Source organism: Pleuronectes platessa, chromosome 6, assembly GCF_947347685.1.
Source record: "Pleuronectes platessa chromosome 6, fPlePla1.1, whole genome shotgun sequence".
In the NCBI taxonomy this organism is placed as follows: domain Eukaryota; kingdom Metazoa; phylum Chordata; class Actinopteri; order Pleuronectiformes; family Pleuronectidae; genus Pleuronectes; species Pleuronectes platessa.
This window is the reverse complement of record NC_070631.1, coordinates 6,609,307-6,632,771: the sequence shown is the minus strand read 5'-3', so window position 1 is coordinate 6,632,771 and position 23,465 is coordinate 6,609,307. Positions and strand designations below refer to the sequence as shown.

The window sequence follows — 23,465 nt, the reverse complement described above, 5'->3', positions numbered from 1 at the left end:
TGTGGAAACACAGTTATGTTGTTGTTGTGTGGTTTATCTAGGTTTGCGCTCTTGTGTTGTCTAAAGCAGCAAGTGCTGGCAGGTTGTACACGTTTTAAAAGGTTTATTCAGAATGCAACCTTGCACTAAATAGCAGCATCAAATCAGACAGTTGAGTGTTTAATGGATCATTTCTGTGTCTCTCTCTTCGCAGGATGAGTCCTTCAGGTCCATAGACCCGTTCTGACTGGAGACATGTTCTAAGGACGACACATGAGCCACCATGAAAGGGTTAGGAGCCAACCGCAGTCGTCACCTGTCTGACTCGTGTGAACCATGCCATCAGAAGCCTCTCTGTCCTCTCACCTCGGACCCTCACGGCTCCTTCATGTTGAGCCCCACCATTAACCACTATGGCACTCTGGACCCCCATCTCTACCAGTGCTCCCCCACCAGTCCCACCACCCTGCCACCTGACTGCTTGCTGCCTTTCAGCCAGATGTCCAACAGCAGCACCTTCCCGCGTCTGCACTTCCCCTCCCAGAACGACCAGCTTGACTGCTCCCAGGCCTGTCTGGCTGGTGGTGGAGTTGGGCAAGGCAACAGGGCAGGTAATCTATCCAACTCCCTGTCCATGGGTATGGGCTTAGGCCTGGGCTTCACTGGTGCGCCCATGATCACCAGTGGATCGGCCACCATATCGTCTGCAGCAGCAGCAAAGATGAATCGGTTACCTTCCAACCTCTTGGATCAGCTGGAGCGGCACCTGCCCCTGCAGCATGATGGCTTCAGTACTCTGCAGTTTCATCGAGGACGTATGTCCAAGCAACGCAGTGAGAGCCCAGGACGAATACGCCACCTGATGCATTCTGTGCAGAAGCTATTTGCCAAGTCCCAGTCTCTGGAAAACTCTGCAATAAAAGGCAGCATAAACGGGCGCTCTGTCGGAGGGATGACTGGCACCACAGGGGCTAGTGAGGACGGGGGCAGACAGAGCCGCAGGAGCAAGAGTAAAGACAGGGCTAAAACCGAGGGGCCAAAGCAGAGGCCGAGGCCCAATGCACTAGCCCTCTGGAACTCGGATGATGCCCTGGACACTGAGACAACCACAGCTGGCACTATCGCTGTAGGTTACCGCAACCCGCTGACCATGATGACTCTTGGCAGAGCGGTGTCAGACAGCCAGGCTCCCCCCAGGCACATCCCACAGGGCTACCACACCATTGCTGCGCATCCTCTCAAGACCTCGAAAAGCAGCAGTGACCTCAAGTTCCTGGCATGCCAGGCGACACAGGTAGGATGCAAGGATGCGGAGGGAAGAACCAGAGGAAGCAAGGATGACACGATGGTGAAGAGGGGCACCTGGTCCACTCTCACCCTCAGCCAGGCCAGGCAAGTGTTGCAGAAGGGCTCTGCTACAGTCAACAGGACCCTGCTTAAAACAAAGTCATGTCACCCGGACCTGACGCAGCAGTTCCTTCAGGTAGGAGGGATAGTGAGTATTCATCTTCATCTTCATCCTCTTTGTGAGTTTGCATGGTTATTCTTCTATTTTCCCTCATTTCTCTGGGGTTTGTCGGTTTTATTTATTCTCCTGAGGAAACGTCCTGATAATTCTGTCAGATTGACCCTCATTCTATTTATCACATACACTTTATCCTCATGTCCATACTCGCCTACACTTGACATTCAATCCAGTCCTGTTTTCTTTTGCTGCACATGTTCTGAATCATATTTAGTTCACAAAAGTAGTCAAAATCTGACACAAACAATGAAAGACATGCAGTATCAAAGAAACACGACTGAAATGTATATATTACAACGTTTGATGGTCTCACAACTGTATATATATGCATTTTAATCTAGGTCCCACTGGGTGAATGGACAGGAACTTTGGGTCGCGGCCGATCCAGGGGAACCGAGATCCCCTGTCGACGGATGCGCAGCGGCAGTTACGTGAAAGCTATGGGGGACCTGGAAGACAGCGAGGACTCGGAGGGAAGCCCCAAGCCGTCCCCCAAATCTGCTGCTCGACGCCAGAGCTACCTGAAGGCCACCCAGCGCTCCCTGAGCGAGCAGCAGCAGCCGCCACCGCCTCCTCGCAAGTGAGTCATAGAACACGTAGAATAGACGTCAATTTTTTCCTTGATAACCTTTTTATTGTTTTGCCATAGTTGTGTTTCTTTTACTTTACATTCCTTCGAAAAGAAAGACGCATTGAAGGGGTATATTTTATTGAAATAGTGAGGATCAGCTTTTTTTCTCGTGTCCCCAAAGGTCGTCAGCAGGTGGCAGCAACTTGTCATGAATACTAGTCACAAAGGGCAGCAGCTCTTATTGAAGTTAATGGGTTCAAGTCATGGAGGTAGAGGTGCAGCTTAATGGGAGAAGACAGGGCGTGACGCACAGTATCATCTTCATTTGCTGCGAAAAAGCGAGAGGTGAAATTTGTGCCGTGTGTTTTACCCCCCCACATCCACACGGACAGGCCGCGTTACTACGCTCTCATGCGGGAGGATTATCTGTGGTCTCCTCTGCACAGTGCATGCTCTGTGCAGCATCTGAGGTCAGTGTCATCCATACAGGCAGGCAGTGTGGCCCCGCCCCCCCAACCTCACCTGCCCCACCCCCATGACCCCGCCACCTTTATTTGTCTAACCCCTCCCGGTGCTTTTTCCTCTCCATCTCTTTACCTTGCAGGTCCTGTGCGTGGCGTGTTGGTACTTAACACTCACCTGCTTCCTCAAGCCCTGGTTTTCATAACATGCAAATTTCCCCATGGAAATCACTCAAACACACCCTGCTGCTTACTGTGCACATATCTTCCCTCACACTAAATAGGTGAGCCAGAACAGAGGAAACTGAACAGATTGTTCCCAGATCAGCCAGAGAGTAAATTTATAAATAAAACAAATTTAGCTCTGAAATCAGTTTCCTCTGTCCTGCGATTCGAAACCCCAAGCACATACCCCTTATCCACACATCTCGATTGTATTCAACTTGAATTTACCCAGGTGCCATCTCAAGTTTCTCCTGGTTATCATCATGTTAACACAGCCCTCACTTATTCCAGACTCTGACGTCCGATTGTCACGTTCTCTTCCACAGCACGCTGCCGTCCTTGAAGGAGCTGGCGACCAATCGGAGCCTGGATAACTTGGACTGCCTGGTGAGCCCGCTGGAGGCCCCGGCACGCCACAGGAACCATGATTTCAGCCATTGCTCTGCCACACTGGGCCGAGCCTCGGGCACTCAGGTACGGCTGCGGTGTTATCAGACATGTCACTGTTTAGGCAAATATCACACGTACACTGATGTCAGGCAAATGTCACGGGGTCAACGTTCTCCTGGGTTGAACTGGACTCAGACTCAAGAGTTGTCGATTAAAGTCGATTATCAACCGATGTTTCCACAACAGAATCTTTATGGGTTGCTTATATAAGTATTAGAAAAAAGCTAATGAGATAATTTTTTATTGACTCCTGTGACCCCCAAAGAGGGATGAGTATGTGTGATCTATGATATGGTCACAAGGGATTGAGCAAAAAATACACAACTCTGAGGTTGAAGCTTCTGTGAGAGAATATTTAAACATATGCAATGTCTGCTGAGGCAGCCCAGAGACGGGTTATGAATCAACCAGCTGGGAATAAGGGGGTGGAGTCTTTTTTTAAAGCTTGCGCGTGTTTGCAGAATGTCAAAGTGGGATATCGGCCTCAGAGTAAACCTGAGGGAGCTTGTATATCTCCATCAGCACGATGTAGAATCACACACCAGACTAATGCAAACAACCTTTACAAGTGATGGTATCAGTCTGTATTTGTACAGCACATGGGAACTTAAACATCCATCACATTAGGATTCAGAGATTCTATTTCCTTGAAGATGACAGTTAAATCAGAATAAAACATGTCTGGGTTGTAAACTACCACAAACGGAGGCAGTGATTTTTGAGGGAGTATTATTCACGTTTATGTTCCACCCACGACACGTTCATATATAACAGTGAAATGCCAAACATAAAAATAACTAGACTGCTGCTGGCTGTGTGCTGCTTCTTTTCATGTTTCTTTATCAAACATGTCAGACCAAGCCCATCATAACTTGACAAGACAAAGCCTCAGAACAAAGAAATACTGAAACAGAGCTATTTTTGGTCGCTCACTGAAAGGCTGCAGAAAATATTATTTTTATTCTGACTCTGAACCAAGATTTAAAAATAGTCATAACATGTATCAGGTTTAATTATGTACACAACTTTAACACTGGTTTTTAAAATGTTATAACTTCATATCCATGAAATCTTTTAACTAATATTTTAAATGTGGTGATGGACAGTATCTAAGATCCATTTATTTTAGTATTAATACCTTAACTTTAAATAAAATCAACAAATAGCCATTATAACATGCATATAACTCATTTTGTTTACACTGTTTCATTATCTCACTACGAATGATCCAAGTACATTCAAGTGAAGTAAAAGTACTTCAAAATTGCTGCTTTGTACTGTATGTTTTGGAGCTGCCCAGATCTTGTACCTGATTGGTCGGCCGTGTTTGAAACATTCTCCATCACCTTCAGTAAGGAGAGACGATCAGTTCCCACGACTCTTGCTTCTCAGATTAGCTCCTGGAGTGTTTGCACTCACAGGTGCACAGTGTGAAGTCTTAGCACTTCTGTCAATATTAGCTCAGCAGATAGTGTTGAATAACTGGAGATCGGCCAAACCACCTTTACACTGCAACTATGTACAATGTGTGAGGGGACTTCTCAAGCTTGAAAAACTTTCCTCCTCTACCAGTAAAATTCTCTGTGACCCTTTAAAAAAGACACAGAGGTGTTATTAGCAATTCCATTTTAAAGGTCTTAGATGGTTTCATTATGAGACCCAAAGAGACCAAAGTATATGAAATATTAAATACAGTAGAAAAAGGTTTTAATTTGCTCATTCTTACCACATCAATCCCCTATCATATGATCCTTTGGAGGGGATCTAATCATGTTTATACTGCGGTGCATGAGAATGAAGAAACTAATAATGTCACATAAAACAAAATGAGTCATAGCCTTTGATCATTTAAGTACAATTGACTGATAATATGTCTGTGCTTCTAATTAAATAGGATTTCGAATGAGGACTTACTTGTAATTGTTTTTGCATTGTTGTATTTGTGCTTTTGCTGAAGTGAAAGATTGCTGTGTACTTATTCCACCGCTTGGGAATAAAGAATGCATGTTTCTCAGACTGCCCTCTGCCCACAGCGTGTGAGTTTGCACACGTTCTTTCAGGTATGCGGGCAGGGCTGTGGGCACTCGGTGATGTACTGTGACGGGGAATCACAGGCAGTGGAGGCCCTGGATCTGCCCACGCCGACGTGCTTCCGGTCGCGCAGCCACAGCTACCTGCGGGCCATCCAGGCCGGCTGCTCCCAGGATGAAGACACGGCCTCGGTGGACTCGGACTCACCGCCGCCCACCGCTGCAGTCTACAGCTACTGCTCCGACACCAGTGAGTACCAGAGACAGGAAAGGCAGAGTTGCTGCTGAACATAGACGACAAAAAGCATTCGCTGAAAGAGAGGAAATACAGGACATATATCATAGGGTTAGGGTTAATTGTTAATTGTCCTTTGAAATAGATAAGACACTTTGGTTTTACATCACTTATATAAACCACAATTTAAAACATATTCACTTGAAAATTATATTCTGGTTAAGAAGAATACAAAGAAAACACAGACAGTATAACTTTGGTTTAACTTTATTTTGGTATACTTTGTTGGAAATAGTTTATGTTGTCGAATATCTTTTTTTATTTTATCGTTTTTCAGCGTTTACTGTACTTTGTAGGAAATGTTTCTGAAACCCAGTTCATGATTTGTATGAAAAATACAGTAATGAAAATGATCTATGACAAAATTTCCACCATCATCCCATGTCAAAGAAAGCTTTGATTCCAGGGCAGCATGTGTGATAATGTCTCCACCAACGAGAATGTATTAGAATAAATACACTGCTGTGTTAGGGTTTGTTTAAAGAGGTTGTGTGAACACTAAAGCAAATGCATTCAGCAACATTAAATTAAAGTGAATTACATTTTACTCTATTTGGTTTTAACCTCTGATGACCAACCAGTCTTTTACTTTATATTATATAAATATTTCTCTACTCACCACTTTGACGATGGAGCCGAATACAATGGAAGTAGATGGGGACCGATTGTTCAAATGGATAAAAACAAGAGTCGGTAACATCCAAGTGTCGGTAACTTGTAACGAGGTCACTTACACCATGTTTTCAGCCTAAATGTCTGCTCTGGAGCCGTGTTCACGTGTGGATCACAGTGGACATTTAGGCCAAAAACACGGTGTAAATTATCTTGTTCCGAGTTGAATTTGAATGTCTTGGCTTACGGACACTCGGATGAAACCACAGGAGCAGTGTCGAGGCTTCTTCTGTTTTTTTTCTTACGTTTTAAGAAGTGGTCACCATTTACTTCCATTATATTGGATTTGGCTGCAACACTGTTAACCCCTGAAACTCATAAGGACTCAAACTCTTCACCCACCACCTCCATCAGCATAGTGGTGAGTAGATAATGAGTGAATTTACATTTTTTTGGGGATGAACTATCCCTTTAAGCTGAAAGCTGGACTGGCCTTCATGACTAACATCCTATATTAACGGTGCAAATATCTGGTAATGTTACATTAATTAAATCATGTAGCTGGTGTTTTAAAGGGCCCTGTCTAGAGGAGGATCGGCCTGCATATTTAAATTAGTTATTTATTTCACGCTTGAAAATTAAGAAAACGCTGTTGTCCAATATTTTTGACAAATATGACAAAGTGATGAAAAAAAACCTTTGTCTATAATTGCGCCTTCCCGTGTCTTATGACGTGTTTATGTCTGAACCGACTCCGGTGTGATCCCCTCGGCGTCCAGGCACTGAAATGAAGCGCACCTACCGCGATGAGCGCGTCCACAACACAACGCCACTCTGACCCAATCGCCCGCCTCACCGATTAGCGCTAGGAGCCCAGCGGACCAATCGCGTGCGTCGGGCGGTAAGCGGCGAAAACGTGGACTCCAATCCTGGTCGCGAAGGGCGTGTGGCTCGGATCCTTTCTTCACAGCGTCTGGTGCGAGTCCCGCCGCTGATCGCCGCCGCGTCTCTCCTTCGCTTCATGAATGAACTGGAACATTAAGGATTTTTACCCGCCGCCATTAAACAGTAAGACTTCCTGTCGCCTTCTTATCAGCGCGAGCGCCGCTGCTCGTGATGTCCGCCGCTGTCGGCGCGTTAGCAACAGCGAGGCTAGCACAAGCTAACGCGGTGCTGGGGCAAGCTAGCTAACGTGGATGAAGAAAGGGAATGAAACGCCTGTGATGAGAAGAGGATGGTGGGGTGGTGATGGTGGTTTTGTAGCTGCTGCGGTGGTTACACTGGTTACACTGGAGCTACCGAGGCTTTGGTGGGAGCCGCCGGTGGCAGCGTCTCTTTTGTTGGTTCACCCACACGTCTGCTATGTGAAGCCTCGGGCTAACGTTACCCAGCGATTAGAGCCTGTGATGAGCGTCCACTGGCTGCTAGCACAAGCTAACAGTAGCCGAGGCGTCAACAGCTCCACACCCGGCGACTCCAGCCGAACCTTTCACTTTGTTTTACCGCTGGATCACGACCCATCGCTGCTGGAAGCCATGTGCTAATAGAAGCTGCCTGTACGTCATCGATCAGCTGGATTTAGAGATGATTAAAAATCCTAATTCACACACACCGATGATCGATTTAAAATCAGAAATCCATCCCTGAATTGATTCGTACAAGAGGAATCCGGACTAGCGGAGGGTATCGATTGGGTTTATAAATGAACATGAGCGGTTTAAATGAGGCGATTGCAACGTTACACGACTCCTCTCTCGTATCCATGTGACAGTGATGCGAGCCCAGAGGCATGGAGGAAGCTATGATTCACCAGCCGGCCCATTTAAAGACTCGTTAAAAAGTTTCAGCCCTTTTTTCCTCCTGCGGGTGACTCGTTGCTTACTCCTTAATGGCTCCAATGAGCATTAACACATTGTTCTCATTGATGGATGAGAGAGAACCCTTAAATGTGGTTTAAGAGTTCAGTGGTTCAGTAGTCGTGTCTTAAATCCCATGTGGCGTGTGCAGATCAACTTTCTGTCTTGAAAGCTGCCTTCAGAAAAGATGTTCTACCTCCACTGCAGTGGCTATTTCTGATTTACAGTCAGTGGCATGGACCATTTTTTCACTGAGCAGCCTGCTACCACGTGCTAAGACCTGAGGACATCATCAATAATTGATCAGCTTCCTGCTCTCTGTAGTGCTCTGCAGTTAGGACACTTTGCTGGGCTTTTATTAGGACCCCCTGACGTAAGAAGGATGTGCTCACAAAACAAATGTGAGGCACTCAAGATCCAATCATCTGTCTTATGCACTCAGACGTCATCGACCGGGAGATTTCCTGTGTAGTATTGATTTATTTTAACCAATGCTTTTAATTTTCCATCCTCCAAGAGCTTGGAAACCTCCCATCAGGCTGCTGAACAGCTGTTTGGGTGGGTACCATCAGCATCACTGGCTTTAAGCTTTATGTAGCCACGAGGCGTGTTCATTGTATCCAGCAACATATTACACAAGGCGAGATGCGTCTGTCTGTGCACTGCCGTGAGTCACAACGCACTCATTGATGAGGTAATCTCTCTCTCACTCTGACTGAATGGGTGAAGCAGTTTCACAGTAAGGACACCAGCTTCCAGCACACCAGCTTCCTGATGATTTCTGCATGTGTGGAGCTTTGCGTTAACATAGTTAACTGTCCACTTCCTGCACTCGTGAGTCGTGACATTCTGATTTATGAAAGTACTTTTTATCAGCTTGTGTGAAAAGAAAATATTCAGAGTATATATTAAGATGCTGTTTGTGCCGTACAGTAAAATACACTTTTTGCACTTAAACAAATAGATGATTAATTGATGAGTAGAAGTCCATAACTTATCAGCGGTTATTATGATTATAAATTCATTATTAAGGACATATTTAAATAAGTGTCTAATATTGTTTTTGTCCGGCTATTCAGTTATGAGGGTAGCCTGAAACGGTGAAAACGGTGGTTTGTGTAACCAACACACATCACGTTTTTACCTGCTGTGGTGTGTGTTGGTTACACAAACCACCGTTTTCATGTACATATCAAAGGATTCACAGAAAGAAAACACCGGGCAGATTAAGAAACAATCACTCTTCTAATCACTGTCTTGTTTTGTGTAGTTTTTTTTCGTTGTCCTCTGCAACTTAACCACAACGCTCGATTTGATGACAGATTGAAAAGAGGTTGCGTGTCTGAAGCACATCCTCACATCCGTACTGATGAATGGCAGGGTTTTACTTTTTAACCACACTACCCACCATTATGCTGGAGCTTGCAAAAGCCAAATGCTTGCTTGTGGAGGTTATTTTTGAAAGGGCTTTCAAGCTGAGATAATAAATCTCTAGCTGTGTGCTTTTAACCCTTTGTTTGATTTTATTTGTGTGTCGTATTTGTCTTTCTTTTATCTAAACAAAATCAAAGTGGCTCAGACATGCTGTGTTAAAGAGTCCCAGCCTCCTCTCCTGATTTGTTGACCTCAGAAGAACTTCTCACGTGTCTTAACGTCAGCTGTTCAGGCAACAACCCAGACCGCTGCCCCCGTCCAACAGGTCAGACTTAGAGACACAGCAGGTCTTAAGGACATCGCCATATGCACCCGATAGCCATGCACAAACCAGGACTCACGCAGTGCAAAGAGTGGACTAAGTCATTTGGATTGTGTCTCGGTTTCAATGAATGTGCTCAAGGCAAGTGCTTTATTTTAAGTTTTCCTGTTACTTGCTTTAGGAACTCCCAACATTCATGTGATTAAACAAGTTGCTCGACTGGTGTTGAAATCATACCTGTTTGTTCTTTCTACGTCATTTTTAGTTTGTGTTGTCATTGTTTCGGTGTGTGTTGTGTAAACGGTTGCTTCTTTCTATTAGTGTGTCAGCATTGTCTCCTGAACAGCAGGCGGCCTGTCTCTCTGTCTCGACCTCTCTGTCAGGATGTCTGTCTCTGCTCATTGATTTGTATTTGTTTAACTCGTACCTCTTGAGTTTGTCAGATCAAGGGAAGCGGAAGAACAAAAACATTGTGAGGACAAGGAGATAGGTTTTAAGGCTAAGGAGACTGTTCTTAAATGTTGTCCTAGAAAGTGAATTCAACACAGGCCAGTTATCTGCCCATATGTGAATGTACAGAAACGAAATGATCAGTCAGGAGTCATCCTCAGACATGTGTCCCAGTCTAATCTTTCAGTCTACGACTCCCACAGTCTGTCAGCCTGCCATATTATCTTACAATGATACTGCTAATCTTCAACAGCGCTTCTATCACCACCTCTTTTCCTGATACTTGGCTCGTGTCCAGTTTCACTGAGGTTCATGCAGAATAAGCTACAACACTGTCCATACGGCTTTGTGTGTAATTCAGGAGAAACTAATGTGAAACACTGCAAAAAAATAACAGTTCAAGCCTAATTAACTTTAAGCCAAATCCACTCAGGAGTGAGTTCAGCAGTAATCAAGACTTCTTAAATCCCAAACCAGAACACCCAAACACGGCCACTAGAAGAAAATCATGTTCTGTTTTTGTAAAAAATTAGCAAATGGCAACAGCATTTAAAAGAGTCGATCATGTTAACTCAAGTTTAAGTCGGCTGTCGAGGATCCATTAGTGGTCATCCGATAGCTCACAGACAAACCTGCTGATGGAGCCGGAGAATATCCTGCCTCAGAGACTGCATAGCTAGCATAAGTGAGGCAATTTACTAAACATGTGTTCACGGTGGTATAGTGGTACATAGGCATAGGGGTGTTGACAGCACTTTAATTGATCTTAATTGTTTTGAGAGTAGAAGAAAGCTTTTGGGTCACTGAATTATGTGAGTCAGACAGCTGCTGTCAGTCTGTTTACGTGCTACCTTGTGCGTCACTCAGGAAAGGGAGGCTGCGTTATGACTAGTGTAGGAAAAAAGGCAGCCTTCTCATTTATCTGAATGTGGCCAGTCGAGTATCATAGTAACATAGTAACATAGTGCCTTTGCATAGAAGTCCAGCCTATGCATAGGGATCTTGCTTTAAGTGGCAGGGTCGTAATGTAAATGTTGTATTTTCACTGTTAATGTTGCAGTTGTAACAACAAAAGATAAAAAAATTGACGCAATAACCTGCAACGGTTGTAGAATAATTTCAGGACATACCAACGTTAGCATGAATAGCTGCGTAATTACAAAACATTGCATTAAACTTGATTCCTTTACTCATGAAGCACTGTCTCCAGCGGTGGAAACCGACATCAGTGTTTTGCTTCTATTAAAGTTAGCATACTAGCCTAGCTCTTCTTATAGCAGGCTAGTATAGTACAGTCTGCCCTTATGAAGTACCACTGCTCAGGGCATATTAAAAATGTCTTGTTAACACAATGATGGATGAAGCTCTTAAAAAGTGACCATCACCTCCGCTTGCCTCCGACTGAAAATCACATTTGGCAGCAGAGAAAACTTATAACACCACCTTTTGTAATTCACAGCTTTATTTTAAATTGTCGGTCATTCATGCGTTCAACAACCAGGGTTTTAACAGCAACTAAGCACCTTTAGGGATCTGAAGAATTAAATGTTTCAGCTGGAGGCTGTGTGCTGGCCCTGTCCTAGAGATCCAGGGTCTGGGCAGCACGGATCCCTGCTTGGCTCAATCTCCATGGCCAGGGGATATAGAGCCAGCCACTACATATTGCACTCTGACAGTGAAATGGATTGTGCTGTTAGCTAAAGGTGTGAATAATCTGCAATTAGCCCACTTCACTATGACCCATTACTTGTTGTAGCTAATAAATCGGGCTATTGTAGAGCGGAGTAAGAATGGCTCCTGTGTGGTCAGCTGTTGATGGATATTTAGCTTCGAGGAGATGATCTAACTCGGTGTAAATGTCTGTGATGCGCTGCAGCCTCGAAGACACAACAAGTGTTGGACATGTGTTAAGACTTGGGGGTGTGATAAGACATCAACGTTGGGAATGTTGGGCATCTGAGCTATGACAACCACAAGGAGTGTATCGCTCTTTCAGAATAAATGTTCTCCTGTTGGCTGGATATGTTCTCTGAGGTGAGATTGTCCCTGCAGGTCAGGTCCCTCCATGTGATCTACATGGAGTGGATTTCCACAGCCGTGTTTGTGTGTGTTTGTGGGATTTAATGAAGGCTTTGCCGGTGCCGTGACTCACAGGCTGATGACGGAAGTGCAGAGCCCTCACAATTATAGGGTGTTGGGTTGCTGCTTGGGTTGAAACCGCTGCTGGACAGAATAAATATATTTTGTTGAATTTCTTAAATTACTTTCTTGGGTCGGCTAATTTTATAGACTGAACACTGTAACGGGGCAAAAGTATTTTCTGTGCTTTAAAGCTCTTTCAGTCAGCAATGTTACCAGTCAGCGAGTTGTTTAAATAGCATCTGCCACCCCCGTACCACCACCACCACAAACTCTTGAAGAAAGCCCAAGGTTTTCCTTGCTCTCCTACGTTGCTTCACTTTAGTTGACTCTGTCTCATCCACCACAACCCTGCAGTCAGACTGATGACAGGAAAAGAGGCACCAGTCTCACTGCTGGTCTCTGAGTCAGATGGGGCTTACTCACTAGTAATCCACTTTCAGGCCTCATTTTTAGTTCCTGTAGAAGGAGTTTGGGAATCCAAGGATTGTGTGTCAGTGTCAGAATGTGAAACCTTCTGAATAGCTGTTTTCACTGTGTGGGAATTGGTGACTTCTCTAATTCTGATTGTCACAGTTGAGGTTAAAGCAGTTATTGGGCAACATTAGCATCCAAGTGCAGTCATATTTCTGGCCTGCTGAAGAACGTACATCCTTTGTGCTCTGATTTTGGTCTCTACCAACTTCTCTCAAGCTGCTAAATCCTCTATTCTGAAACAGCGTCTTGTTGTGGTTGACAATACTTTTATGAGAGCAGCAGGTGGGAGCCAGAAGAGAGTCGCTGCCAATTTGTCAAAAATATTTTTCGATTAATGCAATCCCTACAAATGTACATATGTTTCATTTTTTAGCGATGGGGTGTTTTCAAACAACCCATGTTTCAAGAAGAGGAATTAGAAACTGAATCTTATATCTGTATTGTAGTTCCATGCGCCAAGTAGTCCCTGCTCCAGGCTTCTCGAGTGGTTCATGTTTATCTGGACGGAGGTCGCCTAAACTTATGGACGAGCTGAGAGGATGTACTGGAGAGAGTGAGAGCTCGGGAGTGAACGCAAGGGATGAGAGAACAAATCCAGTGAACAAGAGAATTACAATTTTCTTTGTTAAAAGTTTAATCGCTTAGGCAGCAAGATGGAAACTTTAAATATGCAAATCTTCTATTTCAGAGACAGGCATGGAGGAGATTTTGTTCTCCTTTTGTCTCTGCATATCTCCCATTTCATCCACTGAGACATACCATGCAACAATAAATCCAAAATTAACAAAACGTCAGGGTGACTGCGGTGTCACTCATCTAATCTTCACTTTGTTAATCTTTGGAGTTTTTCAAATTAAGGAGGAATACAAACAGGGAAATCACAATAAGAACATTTTAGTTCCCAGTTTATTTCCCTCAAAAGTGCTCTGAGCCAGGAACAGAGTTGTCCTGTCATACGGTCCCCAGAGGGTCTGTGAAGGTTTGGCATGAAAGCAAAGATCCTCATAGAGACAGATGTCAATAGAGCACAGCATCCAGCAGCTTCACAGGGTAGCAGAGGTAGCATTAAGTACATCCTAATGGAGGCAGCAATAAGGGCAAAGTACATGTTTGTTTTTCAGATGTTTATGGTTTTATGTTTTATGGCTTTCTGCTTTCGTTCTGAAGTCTGATGATAAAGAGCAGGTTTCTCATGCTCAGCTCTCTTTTCTCTATCTGCTTCTTCTGCCAGCAGTCAGCAATAGGAGGGCCCCGCCTCCAGTTCCACCCCGCACCACCTCCAAGCCCCTCATCTCAGTGACACTGCAGAGCAGCACCGAGTCCGCCCAAGACGTGTACCTTGACCGTGGCAGTGAGGCCAACAGCCAGTCAGGACGCAGCAATTCCTCCGACAGTCTCTGTAGCCTCCGCACAGGCAGTCTGGCGAAGGGGACCCAGCCTCCACCAGCTGCTGTCCCTGTTGTGACCCCTACACCCGCTGCAGTTGCTGTTCCTCCTGTTCCAGCCCCTCGTGACCTCCCTCCCACTATCACTGTCACCAACGCCACCACTTCCACTTCTACCCTACCCCAAAATGACACCCTGAGCTCTCTCGTCACCCTAGAGCAGCCACCGACTGCAACCAAGAGGAAACTGTCCTCAATAGGAATTCAGGTAAGAGCTGTCTACTTCTGTAGTGGGACACTTCATACTGGCAGAAAGATAGAGCTTGTATTTGACTGTTTTTCTGGCATCAATGATTGTTCAGGTGGATTGCGTACTTCCAAATCCAAGAGAGGAACCACTATCACTGACTACGCCCCTAAAATTTCAGTCAATTGGAGTTCAAGTGGAGAACGGCAGGCCGTAAGTACATTCTCACACTTCACATTAACAGTGAATGAAAAGCCATAAGTAATGATTTGATGGTTAATGTGTAATCCAGTCTTCAAAAAGATGTTGCAAAGGAGGACATGGTGAGGATTTGTAGGTTACTGATCATCTAAATGTTCCTGTTTCACTGCTAAGCTGCTTTCAGACATGCACTGGTCTCCGCAGCTCCTCTGTATTTTCTCCGAAAGAGGTCAACGTGTGAACGCAGATGTCCAAACACGATCTTGGTAGCGGAGTTAATGCGTCACTTCCTGCCTCTGCCTGCTGCTCCCGGCCGTGCAGCCTCTCACCTAATTTGATTATTGGCTGTTGTGAATGCGTCTGTGCACAGAGCCTCCAACTGAGTTGTGCATGTGTGAAAGACAAACTACGAGTAAACTTCGTAGCCAAATCTCCGGATTTTACCCAGAGGTAATGTCTGAAAATGGCTGTAGTGAGTCTGAAAAGGTGTGAACAGATATTCCAGTTTCTTCCAGTCAGTGGTACATTGTTGGTTGGATAAAGGTTTAAAAATACTTATTATACCATTATATATACTCATATTTTTTTCCAAATATGAATATAGTGAAAACAGAATACATTATAATATTCCGATACCTTTTTGACCCCTTTGAGAGGCCTGGGTCTGAATGCACTTTAGTTCTTCTGCTTCCATAACTGCTCACACACTCTGTTTTGCTGGTGAAGCTTCAGCACCAGCGAGCGGTTAAGGTCATTCACCAGCAGTCGGTCTGGCAGCAGGACAGCAGCCCAGCTCTCTGATTGATGCCCTTTTACTCTTACTTTGACTGTAGTGAACTGAAAACAGTGAGAAACGGATCATTTATACGTTTCCAGTACTCTGTAATGCCCCTTAATCGCATTGGTTTGACAGTCTGTTTCCTTTTCCCCTCCTCATTACCTCTGAAGCCAGCAGCCTGCTGAGCTTTAATGTTTTATACCTGGTTTGCCGCTAATTTCCATTTTTTCTTGGTGCTTCTTTGAAATGCACAATGCTGCACCATCATCTGCCACCAACGTCTGTCAGCTAAACTCGCTGACCTCAAACTGTTTCCATGGAATATATTCGATGCATCGCATCATTGTCTTATTTATTTAACTGTCTTTCAAGAGCTCATGTTTATTCATGTCTCTGCAGTCTCAGCCGGGAAAGCAGCATGTCCTCCAGACAAAACACAGAGACTGAGCCCCAGGATGCCACACCCACAGAAAACAACACAGCCAACAGCACCAATAGTCAAATGGTGAATACCACTGCGCCCAACGGACCGGACAAAGCCATGGAACAGCCGGCCCTTAAACACACCTCAGCCCCACCCAGGATATCCACCTCCCCTCCGCAGAGTCTAGACCCGGCTCTGGACCCCTCCTCTTTGCCACCACCAGACCCCAGCTTGGAGTCTGGAAACTGCAGCAACCACGGAGATAATGTTCAAACTGGCACGCCAGCTTGCCTCCGAGACGGCAACTGGTTCCTGAAGCTCCTGCAGGCGGAAACAGGCCGCATGGAGGGCTGGTGTCAACAGATGGATCAGGAGACCAAAGACAACAAGATCTCAGAGGAGGGTAAGTAACATAATTACATGAAGTCGCTATCAAAACATTTAGGTCCCGTTAATACATTTGCATAAAATCCAGACACATTCTGAGATACTTTCTTACATAAACTGTATGTCTTCGTTTTGATCAAATCACAAATGAGATTGCGATCCGTCTTTATTTTGAGCCACATGCAAATCATGTTCTGCTGTAATTCAGTTCAGAGCATGCTGGTAATGGACCATAATCTGTTTAGTCATTTGTTGTCTCGTGTCTGTATATGTTCAATTCCCCCTTTCCCCCGCTGCTTCAGTGACACAAGGAGAACAGTTGTAAATTTCAGTTTATCTTTAGCTGACGTGATCACGACAGAGTGGCTATATCTACTTTGTAATGTAGTGCAGATAATGGCTAGACTTTGCCGTTGACCTTCTGAGTTAGTTCTGAGTTGCTATTACTTAAGTATAGTCTTTTAAATTCAAATTAAATATTGACATGATCAAATTTGTATCGCTAATTCCTTTTTGTGGGGAGCATTGTTTCTGAAACGAGTTCTCCCGAGCTGAGTTTGAACATGAAGTACAGCTAATGTTTAAATATCCTATGACCTGAATTGTAAGTACTGTGTAATGAGGCAGTACCTTGTTCCTTCTAGAGAACATGACATTTGAGCAATTTAGTTTATATAAGTTGCAACGGTTAGTTGTAGAAGCTTTAAGGTGGATGGATTCATTCATATCACCAGATTTAATAGATGGCACGGTTGTCTTCCATCTAAAAAAAGCCATGAATAAAACATAAAAAAAACTGAGGCACAATATAAATGTAATAAAGTGAATTGCTTGTCAGTGAGTGATATGAAGGATTGAATTGATGTCCCTGTTACCGGAGTTCACAGACAGGGGAGTAGGTCAGGTGACGTCCATGCAGACATGGACAATGAGGCCAAACGTGACCAGCTCAATCCTGCTATTGACTCACAGTATTGCTGCTGGTTAGAGTGGGAGTAAGCCTTGTTTTAGCTTTAATATACAGCCACAGCAGAGTCATTCCACTTCTCTCTTCTCCCAGAATACCACTCAGGCTTTTAGGCTGATGTATCTCTGCAGTGTCTTAAATATGAATGAGCACGGAGGACACGAGCAGCCGAGGCTCAGTCAGATTATCATTCCTCCACCTCTCTGTAGACCTGAATTATGAATTTCCATTTACATGCAAATATTAGGGCATAAAATAGCCAAATAAAGAGCTGTTTGTTGTCCTCTCTTAGATTGAGTCAATAAATTACTCCTAAGGAAATCATTTACTGTCACAGAATATTACACGGTAAATGTTCGCATAAATACTTCATTAACAGACAACGGGAATAAATTCTACCCCCCAGCCCTTCATTTGCAGTATCTCTCAAGTGCAAAAGGACTGGTGTCTCTATCCTACAGCAGTTTATGACCTCTTTGTGGGGTTTTCTTGCCTCCAATGCTTTTGTTTTTTTTAAGCTCATTCTTGTCGCCTTGTTGATGATTCATAATATTCTCTTCTCTGCTTTCGTAGTGTTGGGGACAATCCGCAGTGCTGTGGGCAGCGCTCAGCTCATCATGGCACAGAAGTTTGAGCAGTTCAGAGGCCTCTGCAGAGAGAACTTGGTGAGTGGCTCCTTCACATCACGTTTGTTTTTTCCTCTCACATTCTCATTGACCCCAATTGCTTTCAAACTTTGCGCTGCCAACATCATTTGTCGTTCTCACAGTGACGCGCGGGAGTCGATTACATTACATTTTAGAGAGGAAGCGGAAACAAGAAATCCTCTGATTTATTCAGGCAAATTTATTCTGAGAGATGATCACTCGGCTTAGTTGACTCAATTGTCAGCTCTTCCTTCTTGTCAGACGCTCTACCGCAGGTCTAATATTGCTGGAATGTAATAATCTGAATGTTGAGTAGTGTCAGTTCTGTTTTCTCATCTATTTGCTTGTAGAGATGCTGCCCTGGAAATGTGTGTGTGTGTGTGTGTATCTGTGGGGAGGGATGTGACTAATTTCTTCTCTGGTTTCTACCACTTGTCAATACTGATTCATTTTCCCTTTCCCCAGGACGCGAATGCCCACCCACGACCGACAGCACAGGACCTCGCCGGCTTCTGGGATCTGCTTCAACTCACAATAGAAGACATCAGCATGAAGTTTGACGAGCTCTACCAACTGAAAGCCAACAACTGGCAACTTCCTGAGAAACCAGAGAAGAAGGTGATGTTTGGTGCCACGGAGTGTTCAAGTTCTTTCGGGTAGTAGCTCCGACAGAGCTGGAGGAATTTGCGGTTTATTTAATGTTGACACATGGGGTCAAAGGGAAAATCGCCATCTGAAACTATGACGTACATTTTGATTTATTGTTAAGACAGATTTCATGTGTTGATATCTCCTCTGCAACATTAGAGTGCTCTATATTCCCTGCAGTAAATAGCTTTTGCTGTCTTTCATTCACTTTGTAATACAGAGTGACGTTCAGCACTCATACATCTGGAGTGACATCCCTGAAAGAAAACTCAAGCAGCCAACCAAAGTTGTTGCTTTCCCCGTGTTCTACCTCTATTGCTGCTGTAGCTCTGATGTGTAGTTACATTTCTGAGGAGGCCCACGTCACCTACACCTTGGTTTAATTTATTGAATGTACCACTCCAGGAAAGTGTTGGTCATTAGGTTTAAGTGTAAATCCAGCCAGAACCAATTAATCATTCTCAGAATTGATAATAACAGAGCAATTATTTTTAACACCGATAAATAGTCTCTGGCATTTCCAAGCAAAGTTGCCAAACATGCGCTGATGCCAGCTTCTCAAATGTGAGGATTTTTACTTTAGTTTTAATTAAGCTTACAAATAACAATATATCAATCCCACTGAAGGTTTTGTTTTCCACACTGTACCTTATCCCTCCTCTTTTCTAATTTGATTTCTTCAGGATGAAAACAAGCCGCTTCCAGCATCTGTGCCAAAGAGGCAGTCAAAGCCCAAGCTGTCGGCGGGCAAGGACAGGAGCGTGGACTCTGCTGTAGACAAGCAGCGACAAGAAGCCAGGAAACGGCTGATGGCAGCAAAGCGTGCGGCGTCAGTCCGACAGAACTCCGCCACAGAAAGCGCTGACAGCATCGAAATCTACGTCCCCGAGGCCCAAACCCGCCTCTGAGGGTGAACCAGCACCAATGATCGAGGAATATCCTGACTCACTTTAGACATTCATCGACACAAACACACAAACAGATCTGAGACAAACACGCAGACACACAACGGATGCACAGAGGCGATCCCTCATAGCAGAGCAGCTGATGACGGAAGGAACTTTGGGATCACACGGAAACAATCCAGAAAAATACAGATCATGACCCCGGCTGCCATGGGACAGAAATAACATTGACCGATGTTTAATACTATTGTTATTATTGTTATTATTAATGATTATTATCTCCTAAAGTATATCAAGACTGTCTTAAATGTGCAAGGACATCCTGTACTTTGTGGGCTGAAGAAACTTGGTATCCCAGACGTTTACTCTCTTAAAAACTCCCTTCACTGCTGAGTCTACCGGCAAGTTGTGGCTGCCTGGTTTACGAGCTGAGCTACCATCCACACACACACTCAGGACACACATGCAGGTGTACTCACTGTCCACAGAGTCTTCCTGTTCTCTGTTTGTATTAGGCTGCCCCTCGTTGGGTGTGGTGTGTACGCTTTACTGTGTCAGAATCATAAGACGGCGATAATGTACTCAGAGGTTTCAAAATGCAGAGAACCAGAGGAAGGCAGTAGCATATATATTAAAAATATCACACTACTACAATGTTCATTTTGTAAATGTTGTATACCAGATTATTTGTTAGAAAGAGGTCAGTGTTCAGTACCAAGGTAGTTTTTTATAGATCGAGTACATGTACTGTCATGATATATTAGCACTTGATGCAATCGTTCACTCCACCTCTCTCTGTCCTCCTCTCCTCCTCTCCTCCTCACGAGCGCTCACTACACAGTCTGTGTGTCTGTGAGAACCCATTGTTAAAGTCTTACATTTGTTTGTTTTTGGACCGACTGTCCAGCCAGTGAGCTACAGAGGAATGTATGACATGTATGCATTTACGGCTCATGTTGACTTGATCACTGCACTTTCCATTCACCTCAGATCAAGTCCGCCCACCTTTTTGTTTGCCTGATCGTTCTGACATTCACTGCATCCCCGAGCGATGCAGGGGACCAAGGCTCACCACTTGATATGGCATTCCCCATTCCACCAGACTTCGTGTGATTTGGGTGGGGGTTCTCTTGCTACTGGAAAGGAAATGGAATAACAAAGCAATAATCATGTTAGAACAAGCAATGCAGTAGGTGACCCGGTCTTAAATTATTTAACTAAACATCTCTTAGAATGAAGGAGGAATGCTTATCTTCTTTCTGAACTGACTGTCCTTGGAGAAAAAAAACAAATCTCAGGTCTAACTCTTAAACTCTCACCAGTGCAAAAAACCACTATGAATTGATTATTTATTATATAACCTCAAATAAACTGGCTACACGCACTGAGCCGTTTGCCAAATTTTATTAATCCAGACCTATTCAGTGTTCTCGAAGAAGAAAAGTTACGTTCACCTACGGTTTGGTTCGGTGAAGCACGGGCGTAGTTTGAATGCTCAAATCAGCCGCCGCCTTCACGCTCCTTTCTAGCAGCTCGAGCTCCCACCCGTTTGTTGAGAATGAATAACTGTGGTACATTTCTAATTTAAATTTTTAATGTCATTTGACGCCTTTTGTGACTTTCATCGGAATTGAGGTGAACCCAAATATGTCTTGACTTCTGTAATTATGAAAGTTACTGGTGCTGCGAGGGTATCGTATCGTGCCAAGACAACAACGATCATCAACATTTCAGTGTCTTTTGACACAGCTTTTATTTAAACGTGATTATTTTTTATTTAATCTGCTCATGAGTTCGGCTGTCTGTGTGCGCATTCTCAGCGAAGTTTTGTTTGTGTCCGCATCAGCTCACTCCACATGCGCCATGCCTCCACGTTGAGCATGGGACCGGTGTAGTTTCCATGTTTCAGTTTTCTTTCACACAAACACAAGTGCCAAGGGAACACGAGTGGAACAAGGCATAGCAGTCGTAGGTCGACTCACTAGTTTTTTCTCATCTTTTATTTTATTTTTGTAAGAGCTGGCTCTCCCCCTACTGGTCAGTCCTTGCGTGACACTCCAGACATCATATGCTTCATTTTGAATTCCTTAATTTACATTAAAACCAGAAATCAAGTTGAGCTGGGAATGCTGACACAAAACCAAGTTGTTGATTTTCTTATTCTCTTATTTGTATTACATCAACAATGGACATGTGCATTTCATTGTCCAAAGAAATCATTAAACATCCCTTTGCTACATGTCCTGGTCATCATTCTTGCTGTCGCTTTTTATTGCTCTCATCCACATGACGGTAATATTAACTGCCGAGTTAATATTACACACAAATAAATCATTAGTATTAGACATGTCATTAATGTGTAATCTCTAAAAGCATGGCCTTCTTACATATACAAATACACTTAGATCCTTGCCAGTGAATTTTTATTACTCCTTTAAATGGATCTTGCAAAGAAAGTGTTCAGTCTGTGTGAGGCATTCAGGGTACGTACTGCAAGTAGGAGTTTATAACTGACGAATGGTGGAAAGTCCTCTCACTTCTTTTTCATATCATTTGAGAGCTGGATCCCTTTATTTGTCCACATACTGAACTTTGAAGAGAGCACGACCTGATCAGGGAACTTCAGACGGTTCGTTTACCAGTACTTCCTGAGTTTCAAAGGGCTACAAAACGGACTGACGGTGACCAGATCTTGCAACTCTGGATGCAGATTATGTGGAAGTGCTGCGATCTTCTTCTTTTTCTTGTTGAATTTACAGAACAGTCGGAGACAAAGTGGGTTTAAGTTGTCATCAATACTGGGTCAATGTGTACGCTTGATGGACAGAAACACGCTGAGAATCATAAGCCCATTATGACTTGTGCACCCACCCTTATAGCAGCCATCTGTCCCCGGCTACACAGCCACTCTCTGGCTTCTGTCCTCTCAGTGATCCAGCTTCTGGGAATGAGCAACAACTATGTAGTTCCAGATGATCTTGTACTGACAAATATAATTTGACAAACTAAGCACATATCTTACAAAGGGTTGTTTAATGTAATGGTGTATTAGTTAGACACTGTGAGGCTAGTTTCCTTTAAGAGAATAAAGACTTGTGATTGCAATGAGTTATGTGGCATATTTTCTGTATGAAATAAAGCTGTAGAATTAAAGGGGAATGCCACTCATTTTTTTTTTTTAAATGCATGTTCTTCCTTGGATATGTGTCAAAAACGAATTACCTCGATTCTTGTTAATCGTTTTTCCTGGATATGAAGCAGAATTAGTGCCCAGCAAAAACCTCTTTTTGTGATCCCAAAGCAACTCATGTTTCTTTTTTGTGCAGTTGTTTTTATTGTTTTATCACTCAAAATTAAAAAGGGTCAGCAAAACACTCCATTTGGTCCACCTTAGTATGTGGTCATACAAGTAACAGTAATTCACAATAAAGCTCGGAGCAGCCTTAACGGACCCTCTCACCTTTTTACATGTTGAGGTCAGGCTAGATGCCCCACATGTCTAGTGCTGACTGATAATTGGACTTTTCCCACATGAAAACATGAAAAAGAATTTGGTAAGGAAACCAAAACCTGGTGATGTAAAGACTTGGGTGGAGTTAACAAGAATCCAAATGATGCTCTCACTGTAGGATTTATGTCATGGACCCAAGAGACACGGTCTAACATGTTTGCCAACCAAATTCAAAAAATGTAGTTCTAGCTTACCACTACTTTTATAGGGAGGCACTAGTGAGGACACCTTTTAGGCTTTCTGAAGTGTGGGTCAAACTTTCACAAAGTTCCGAAACATGTGAGGCCCCTCAAACACAGCATGTAACGTGTTGCCATGGTAATTCCCTGAGAAATGAAAAAGAAAGCGTGAAGTCTTTGGGACTATTCCAAACAGATTTCGAAGATTATCTGGTTGCTGACAAGATGGCAGATCTCCGTGCTCCATGCATTAGAAATGTCTAAGTCAACTGACACTCTGTAAATTTAGATAGATAGATAGATAGACAGATAGATAGACAGATAGATAGATAGATAGATAGATAGATAGATAGATAGATAGATAGATAGATAGATAGATAGAGTTTAAAAGATATTGTTTGTGATATGAGAGAGTACAGA

At 43.8% G+C, this 23,465-nt stretch overlaps 1 protein-coding gene across 1 annotated transcript; it reads left to right on the top strand.

The window, feature by feature from the left end:
* Window positions 1-262: 262 nt before the first annotated feature.
* Window positions 263-21,594, top strand: dlgap4a (discs, large (Drosophila) homolog-associated protein 4a). The gene is made up of 12 exons (XM_053425298.1): window positions 263-1,462; window positions 1,846-2,084; window positions 2,468-2,545; window positions 3,088-3,235; window positions 5,272-5,491; window positions 11,361-11,378; window positions 13,998-14,419; window positions 14,514-14,611; window positions 15,777-16,204; window positions 17,729-17,820; window positions 18,268-18,420; window positions 19,134-21,594. The coding sequence occupies exons 1-12, from the start codon at window positions 263-265 to the stop codon at window positions 19,356-19,358; spliced, it is 3,321 nt and encodes a 1,106-aa protein (XP_053281273.1). The 3' UTR covers window positions 19,359-21,594.
* Window positions 21,595-23,465: the final 1,871 nt, after the last annotated feature.